Source organism: Charadrius vociferus, unplaced genomic scaffold (assembly GCF_000708025.1).
Source record: "Charadrius vociferus isolate BGI_N301 unplaced genomic scaffold, ASM70802v2 scaffold550, whole genome shotgun sequence".
In the NCBI taxonomy this organism is placed as follows: domain Eukaryota; kingdom Metazoa; phylum Chordata; class Aves; order Charadriiformes; family Charadriidae; genus Charadrius; species Charadrius vociferus.
This window is the reverse complement of record NW_009646425.1, coordinates 486281-495994: the sequence shown is the minus strand read 5'-3', so window position 1 is coordinate 495994 and position 9714 is coordinate 486281. Positions and strand designations below refer to the sequence as shown.

At 37.4% G+C, this 9714-nt stretch overlaps 1 protein-coding gene across 1 annotated transcript in view; it reads right to left on the bottom strand.

The window, feature by feature from the left end:
* Positions 1-9714, bottom strand: part of IARS (isoleucyl-tRNA synthetase) — a 103041-nt gene that overhangs the window by 45813 nt on the left and 47514 nt on the right. The window contains 2 exon segments of the mRNA XM_009881289.1: positions 5335-5529; positions 5882-5955. Coding sequence (XP_009879591.1) covers positions 5335-5529; positions 5882-5955 — 269 coding nt within the window.

Here is a 9714-nt window from a genome sequence, read left to right as displayed (position 1 = left end):
CAACCCCCCTTTTATATGTTTACAATACCTGTATAAACTATCTAGGACACTTAAGAAATCAGTGTTGGAACAAGCACAGGCACCTATTGTTCAGTATGTCAATATACAATTGTATCTGAGAAATTAAGTGGAGATCCAAGATAATGTGTTAGTTTCATACTCAGGAGTCAGAACCTTCACCAAAGGAAGTATCTATGAGCTTCTGTAACTGTGCTGATGGTAATTACTTTTAAGAAAGTAACTGGAGGGTGGGCTACAGCTTTCCTGGTTAAAAATGAGTATCACACTGACGATTGCTTAGCAACCTTAAAACAGCAGATGATTATACAAAAGCTAATTGATTTAGAATAAGGCACAGGAGGTTACGTCTCAGAACTACGCATTTGTATGAAGATTTAGTGGAAAAACACTTCAGCGAGGAAAAAAAAAAAAAAAAAAAGGTCCTCCTGTACATTCCAAAGTGGTTTTTATCAAAAAGCTGCCTATAATTGCAAAGCGTTATTCTGACACTTGAAGGTCCAAAGCTCTGTAAAGGCTGCTGTGTGCACTACTGCATTTATTAAGTGGCTGACACGACAACTCTGATGCTGCTCTCTCAGACAGACTTTTAACTCTCAAAATCACCTCAATTCACACTGAGGGATACAAATTCTCTTTATTAAATTGCATTGTAATTTCATTACTTTTAACCGGCACTCCTTCACCTACACACAAACGCATGCACTCAAAATCCCCACCTTAGTTTTTAACCTTCTTAAGAAAACCCCCAAACACAAACATCTGAACATTTACTCAGATGATCGACACCTCAAGCCTACAAAGCTGACAGTTCATTACAAACACAGCAGTACTTCTTCAGTATTTCATACGAAGGTACCTCATTGACAAACTCCCACCACTTTCTGCAAACTGGTCACAAAATCTCAGAGCAGGTGCATTTGCAATTAACAAAGCAGAACCAACTACAAGAGACTTCAATAACGTTTGTATTAGGAAAATCATACAGACTGATTGTGGGCACTGAAAAAATGCATTCAAGAACTTTCCACAAGTTTTATGTTATTTGCATTGTCAAACCTGATAAGCCTCAGCAATGAGGTACCTTAGTTGGTGACAGTTACAAGACTGCCTTTGAGACTGTGTGACCCACCTGTTTACATGCCATTCTGACATAACTCTTCTCATTCTTTCTCAGATTATCCTTTCAAAATAATTCACCTCATTCTCTCTCAATAATTTAAAGGAGTGCCTCCCTGCACCTTATTTTTGAAATACATTGTCCACAGACATTTGTTTCTGACATCTTCCTCAACTTATCTCTGCTGCTTCGTCTTCTATTCACCAAATCTGTCTGCTTCTAGTTATGTTCCTGAAGACATATAGCTGTCAGCCAAGACAGCCTTAACACCAGAGACAGAAATCCACTACTTTGCTCTTCTTCCCTCCTCTTGACTCTTCCCAAAAGAAAGAAAGTGTTCTCTCCCTGTTTTCTCCTTTCTTGAACAATTGTGGGTAAATTCATAATACTGTGATTCATGCCAAAAACATTCACCTATAGGTGAATTCACCTGTAGGCCACCACATTCTGATGATGACTATAAATCTTGCACCTCCCTATTTACAGAGAGAGAGCCTTTCCTACCAAGCCATCCAGACTGCCCTCCAACTACTGTAAGACTTTTTTCCTCTGGCCTTAACGAATATAATTCATCTCTTTCTCATATCCATGCAGAGAGTAATCAAAACGATTGCTCTCCTAGCTCGTCACCTTGGTCACATTAATTTTTCCCTTGTCTCCCTTGACTTTCTCCCCTTCTCTGTTGGGTCAAACAGAAGCCACGGGATCTCCACCTCCTGAGCTTTTCACCACCTAGCAGTCCTTACTTCACCTCAGCTACACTCTCTGACCTGACACAAACCCCATCTTCATTCTGAATCTTAACACTTTATAGAGAATACTTCAAATAAAAATCACATGCTGTGCTCTCAACACTTCAGAACACACCAGCTTGTTGTTCACTTAGGCCTATTATGATATTGTGCTGTCATACTGGCAGAAAGGTACGTGTGTCAAAATATCCTCATTTTTTCCAAGACTTAGGAAAAGGTAACTCAAAGCCTACCAGTTTCAGAATAAGAACTCTTCTTAAGAACAGCCTGAAACAGCTTTACTTTTTACCAAAAAGCTCACCACCTCACATTTTAATTCCTTCCTTCCTTCACAAAAGTGCTCTTTTGCAAATCACAGAACACTAGCTGTTATCAAAGTACCACCTTATTAACAGACACGAGCACTGTGGGAAAGGTATAAGCATCACGCATTGAGGCAAGCGTTTTGATATTCCACCCACAAACAGATGAGACAGACTTGGGTATGGTGAAGACTTACAGTAACTCTTATGCTGATGTTAAAAACAAAAAGCTTTTTACGTCAGATTGTAATGTGAAAGTCCCCATGTGCACATTGCCTACAGCACACAACACGAGCGTGTCAGCTCAAACCGAAGCACAGCGGGAGTATGTCTACAACCACAGAGTCACCGCTGGCGCTAGCATTGGCTTGTTATTTTTCCAGGGCCAATCTTCAGTTAAATTAGTGATGTGATTCAGTTCAGCCTACTAAGGAAAGGGAAAGAAGCTGCTTTCCGCAGCAACTTGCAGATAGGTCAACATCAGTGAACTGAAATCCATGGGTTAAATTTACTATTTAAAAAAAGAAAATAACTTTATAAACTGGAAACGCGATAGTTTAGCGGATCTGCATGTTGCACAGCACTCAAGTTTAAATTAATATCACACTATAAAAAGGCCAACCCGTGTAAAAATTACAAAAGCATTCTTTAAGGGCACTAGAGAGCTTCGTTGGAGACATATGAGATCAGACTTATCTCTTCATCTGTCGTGTTTCCCACACAAAGGACAGCACTAAAAGAAATACTGCAATAAATGTGCATGACACACATTAATCCACTATGATATCCCAATCTCAAATTGTTAAACCCTGAAACCTGAAATTTATCATTCCTCCTATATTTTTACCAGAATTGTAACAATCAGGAATAGATCTTGTATCCACATAGAAATCCCAAAACATTTTTAATTCTGATTTCAGTGCTTCCTTGCACAGTGTAAGAATGATTCAATTGTACAATTTTTTTAAATTTGTTTCCATTTTTTGGCATCTAAATTACAATCAATGCCCTTTTATCTTTATAAAGTTTTAACAGGTAGAAAATCTGTTTCTGATCGTGCCTTTTGCATGCATTTTATGTCTTTATCATGTGTTGTCTTATTTGTCTCTTTTCTTAAGACAAAAACAACACACCCACAGAAACTCCCCACAACTTTCTGATTTTTTTTTTTTTCTCCACAAAGGAGGAAAGAATAATAAAAGAGGGAAAACTGAGTTTTTAATTCTCCTTTCGTGCATATAATGAACAATGTTGCAGGCAGACTAATACATGGAATCACTTGTATTACAACTTTTCAAGCTATTGTTCTCCACTCCATCTTCATTCTAACACTGTACCAGCCTCCCCCAGGCCCCAAAGTGCAGCTCCTGCAGAGTAAGCAGTTTTTCTCTCAGATAAACAAAACCTATCACTTTTCTTCACGATGAAACAGGTATTATATAAAATATAGTATATAGCATTCAATTTTATAGTTAATATTTCCTAAATTAGCATTTGTCAAATTAACAGTGCTGCATCCACACACTAGAAAACAAAGTAAATGAAGAAACATTGGGTTCACTGTATACACCGGATCCAACACTGCTTGAAGAGCAGCAAGCATGAAATAGTGACCTGCCAATGAGATCAGTATGTCCCTCTGCTGCTGGGTTTCATGCTACTCAACAGTACCTACTTGTATACCAACACTGAAAAGCACCATGACTAATAACCTGTGATATACAATCGCGGAGAGCACAAAATTAAAGACCAACACAGATGGGCTAAGAAAGACCACTTTTGGAGGAAAAAAAAAAAAAAAAAAATTACTATGCATGTAAGAGGCCAGACTCAGACAGGAATCAGAGTATTTTACCACTTTTATTTAAAAAAAAAAGTTTTAACAAAGTTTATCAAGTTGCCCTAATTCTGGCCTATGTGAAGTACTGATTTGAGGCCCCATTACAAACATTATGCGTAACACGAACTAGGTAAGGTGCAGCTATATTCTGAAAAAGTATTTCACATGCCACAAAAAGTCCATGTTTTACTAAGTGAGACTTAAGCAGTCCTTCCCTAACAGCCACACTTGCAAATGTAATTTCCATTTCGAGGACCTCAATAATTTTTTGCATCACAGGTAAGTGGTTGCAAAGACACCTTTCGCTATATTCATGAACCTTATTTTTATTTAGCATCATGCGACAAATGTTTCCTTGCTCAAGCTTTGAGAGTATGTATAAACCTTGCTCTCGACTTCACGAAGATGCAAAAGCCCACATCCTACTGCTTATTTGGGTGGATTGGTTGGTTGGTTTGTTGGGGGAGTAGAGGAGTGGGCAAAGGGAGGTGCCAACTATGCTCCAGAGGAATTTAGTTTATTTAACACTAATAAGTGAAGTTACTGGACAGAAGAGTTCTACTTGTACATAGTCAAATGTACTAATCTAGAAAACACAAAAATTCATCTCAAAAATCTGTCAGTTTTCACAGCCAACCTCAAACTTCAAAAATAGAATAAACACTTAAAAGCACAAAACTGAAACTATATATATGCATGCATGTATGAGAACATTACCCTGAGAAAAATCTGAGCCTAGAAAAAGAAATTCATCAATGATTGAAAAGCATTTATCCAGAGAGAAATCAAATAAGCAGATGAAGATTACAGTTAGAAATTTTCATTTTTGTAAACAATAAGATCTGAATTTAAGGTTTGACTTAAATTTGTTTTTTCCCCACTCACATAAACCCCAAATTCAAATTTAATCTAGGGGGCAAAAATTACTAGCTTATACATTGGCTTGAAATCCTCAAAACATTGACTTCCATTTCAACTGACTCAATTGCTGTTCTGTTTCTCGTAGACAACTCAAGTTCTATGAAAATTCAGCTGCAGAGATTCTTCCTGACCAGGCCAAAGATCTGCCCTGTTACCTAATGATGTTTTTCTCTACAAAAGCCAGGAAGACTGCTTGCTAAGGTATCATCTTTCTGCAACATTTTTGTCACCAAGCTTTTGACTACCCTGAATTTTACTGAAAAAAAAAAAAAAAAAGAAGAAGAAATCATACACTTATCTACACAACATGAAAGGATCATCCAGATGTAATAGGTTAGAAGTGGGGCAATAATATCACATAATAAAGTGGCAGAAAATTACCATCCTCGGGTTTGGTCAATGCCTTCAGCAATGAAGTCAGCAGGGAAAGCATCTTCAAGTTCTTTTTTGTTTTCAAATGGATAATGGACTTGTGCATAAGGCATGCTTCCACTCTCAAACCAGCAATCAAAAACTTCAGGCACCCGGTGCAGTAAGCCCTTGCCACAGCGTGAAGGGATAGTTAGGTGATCAATACTATGGGAAAGAAAAAGATTGACCAATTCGAAACAAAAACAAGAATTAGCACAAGAAGTTAACATTATGCTTGGACATGAGATGTGACTGGAGTTTTGGTTTTAATGATTCTTCATGAAGTTCAGCGTTTCATTTGACAATTTTTATAATTTAAAGCTATTTTAGCGATTTATTTTGTATTAACAAAGTCTAAGACAGAAGAAAGGAAAATTCATACATGTTAATTGCAAGCCCTCTTACTATTTTTTTATTTTCCCTAAATCTGTCTCCCAGGTTTCAGGCAAAGAATACCAGTATTTTTTATGTCTGCTCAACTCTTTTTAATAATTAGTTGACGGTCTCTGTCACTGACCTTTCCCGATGGAGATCAGTGACTTTCACTCCAGACAGCTCTTCCAATTCTGCTATTGAACCAATACAAACTACCTGTGAGAGAAATTCAAGAAATGTTGTCAGTTATTTGCTCACAGTAGCATTTTTTTTTTTTTTTTAACATCAGACAGGAGACTTGTAGGTCAGTCAGTATCTTCTAAAGTAGCTGATACAGCTGAAAAGCCAACAAAAATTTTGTACAAGGTCCTCTTCTTCTATCTAACAAAGCAGCAATGATGTTAGAGACCACTGCCCTGATTTAATGCAATTCATGTCAGAATAACTGGAGATTTTGAAGAACAAGCATGTTGTCAGATACCAAAAAAGGCAGGGTTTTGTTGTTTGTTTGTGGTTTGTTGTTTTGTTTTTCAAACACCCCACAACACAATCACCTCTGAAAATTCTATGATCCTGACTTTTATACAGATAGAAGTTTCAGATCCCAAGCTCCTCTTCTGAAGCTAAGGTAAGCAGCTAAATTGCTCATAACTGAGTATAAGTGTTTCATCCCAGGTACACTAAACTGTTCATATTAATGGCATCTTATTTAAAGTGGAAAAAAAAAAGCATCACAGCTAACAAAGTGGTTAAGAAAGGTACAGACTTGTTTTTATTGTGTCAACACAGTAGCTAAGAAAAAAGCAGAAAGTTTCAGCAACAGACTTGTATCAACAGCATGAAATGTTGATGAAACAAATTATTCCGGAAACCTGTATGTAGTGGAGAAGGAGAAAAGCGAAGTTGTCTTTGGCTTTATGTTTTAATCAAGTTTAACCTTCCCAGAGCCCTGTGGCCCTCTCTCATCTGGCAGGATTCACAAGCCACAAACTGCAGTACAGGTATGGATTTTGGAGATCCAGTCTCACATGCTATCAGTCCAATTTAGAATTGCTATGGAACAAAAATGGGGTTTGACAGATCTGACAGGGAAGGAGTCAAATGTATCGACATAAAGAAGCTGTAAATAGGCTAGGCATTTTTCACATAAGATAACTTTCTAACTTGCTCTTAGGATACAGTAAGTCAGAGTACTGCTCAATTCCTATAGCTAGTCTTAAATATATGCATATGCATACACACAGAAATTGTGACTAACCAAAAGGTTTTGGTGCCTTTAATTCCAAAAAACCTGTCATGAATTACAGAGAAGATAGAAACTCAGTCTGATTTGGTTTTTAAGCCGTGATTTTCCTAGTCTGATTCAACTGCTGATCTGCATTACTAATCACTGTCTTTTATCATTAAAGTACTTTTGAAAATTTTTTTTTCATTACATATCTGTTTGTCTTATTTTTCTATAGGAAGTGAAGCATTACAATGATTACAATAGTCAAGTACAACTGTCTGCAGTTTGCATAGCAAACCACACCAGGGGATTGATCCCAGCTAAAAATACGCTTTTATCAACAAATTATTTTTAACCCAGACCTGTTCTTCATTCACCATGTGGCCCCATAAGCAATCGTACAAGCTCAAGTGAGCAGGCAGCAGGTGCTTAGTTCAGTACTGCTGGCAGAAGAAAAGGTTTTAATAGCAGCATGGGTAAAAAAAAATACCCTTGGATACAATGATTCGCTAACCTTAATATTTGAACATACTTTCACGCTACGCTCTTGGTTAAAAGCTGCCCATTAGTTGTTGCTTTTTGAACCAAGCATTTCAATACTTAAGTAAAATTCTGACTGTTGGATGCATCTGCAGAACTGCACCCAGCAAAACATATTCACAGAAGAAATAATACCAAGCCCACATGCAAAAACCAACAACTGCCAGAGGAACATAGATATCACCGTACTGAATAAGACTTCCTCTGGCCAAGTCAGAAAGATGGAACTACTCTGTCCTGCGGGTAGCTCATTAGATACTTGAAGGCAAGAGAACAATACAGCAAGTAGATGCTAATCAAATCCAATCCCTCATTATGCCGCACCCACTCATTTCTGCAAGGAACAAACTGGTTTACACTCTCCAATCAAAGCTATGGCTTCGGATACATTTCTTCAAGAGCAGTGTCCGCTTTAGTAGCCTGGCCCCCTCCCCTCCCAGTCACTTGTTCCTCTTCCATTTTATTTTTCAGCCGCATCAACTACAAAACCAGCTATATCAACATTTAATAGCGGACAGCAAAGACTGAAATACATAGGCTGGGACAGGGGGCTGTTCGACCCTGTTTCAGCACCACTGAGGCATAATGTGAAATCAGAGGTCAAGTTTAAAGACTTCTGACACAATGAACATCAGCACTGTATCCAGGATTATCTGTGTAAATAGGAAAAATAAAGCCATCCAGCAGCATTCTTGGACCTCAATGTTCCCGTGGCATAGTTCTGCAGTCCCTATTAAGTAAAAATGTTCGCTGTTACTGGTTTGTCATTTCAGCTCTGTTAAATACCTACAATTGAAGAAAAAGGAGCAAGACATCCTGGGATCTTTAGAAAGCATCTTCTGATTAGTAATTGGTAAAAGAAATGACTGCTAAGGTCAGCTAAAAGTGGCATTCCCAATCCAACCTCAAAGCAGCCTGGAAACAACAGAATTTCCCTCACCCTTCAGAAGAGCACAGCAGAGTCCTCTCGCTCCAAATCTGTTACACAAGACTGGGTGCACCAAAACCAGTGGAGGATTAACAGCTTACGTGAGTGACAAGCAATGAAATAATCAGAGAATTTCTGTAACATCACTGAATATTTCATACTATAATATGTATGCAGGTGCTATAAAATTAACCTATGTCCACTTTATCAACTTGGGTGCTATATTAAAGAATTTTATTATCTAATCCAAATGAGCTGTGTCTCTCCACTGAGGAAATCATTGAGATTTGAGACCTTAAAGTGATAAACTGTCTGTAAAAATGTGGTAATAAACACAAGCTTCAAAATTTAACTTCCGTTATGCATCTCTACCTGACAATTATGCTAAAATAAAAGCTAAAATAAAACTGTGGGAAACCAGATATTGATTTGTAATAAAATTCACTTTAATACCAATTAATTCACCTTGTTGTATATTAAATAAGGAACTGTTATTACTTCTCCGGGATTTAATATGCACAGCATAATTGCATGCGACAAAGCGTCCTTTTGAGAACAAGACATGAAGAGGAGGCTCTGCAATCTCACATAGCACTAGGCTGCAATAAAACTGAAGTCAGGAAATTCTGAGTCAATGTTATTTCTATATGAGAGCAAATGTCACTTAGGGCTTAAGTTCCGTATCAGTTCCAATGGTATTTAGTTTTTAGGCTCCATCCCACATGCATAAAAAGAGAATGAATATGAAAAAACCCTCACTTGAAATTTAGCATGGTCCAGAAGCCATGCTTGACTATTGAAGCATGACATTCAGACTCTAGAGTAAACAGAAATGTATAACATCTACGGATAAAAAGAATAGATCTGTTGGTATTTCTATCATTATTCAGAACACTAAGCCCTGAGGAATATTTGCAGCTAATTTCAAAGGAAAGGTCAATCTTCCAAGCTAGACATCACATTGTTATTAAAAGCAAACAAATCAAACCTGAAAAAGCAAAAAAATCTGTACACACAGGAATACCGACATTGGGAGACTGGACAGAAAATGAAATATTATTAGAGGCAAGGAGTGGGAGTAATGTAACCTTTACACAATCTTTTTCAGCTGTAGAATGAAGTCTTGAAATACTTTAGCACAAAACTGAGAGCCTTTTCTCTATCTAAAAAACCTGTTATACCAAAAAAGGGACTTGAAGTTCAGTTTGAAGACCAACAGTTTATACCTATAAATTTTGAATAAATGTTAAAAATTACTATACGAGAGACAGAAGGAAAT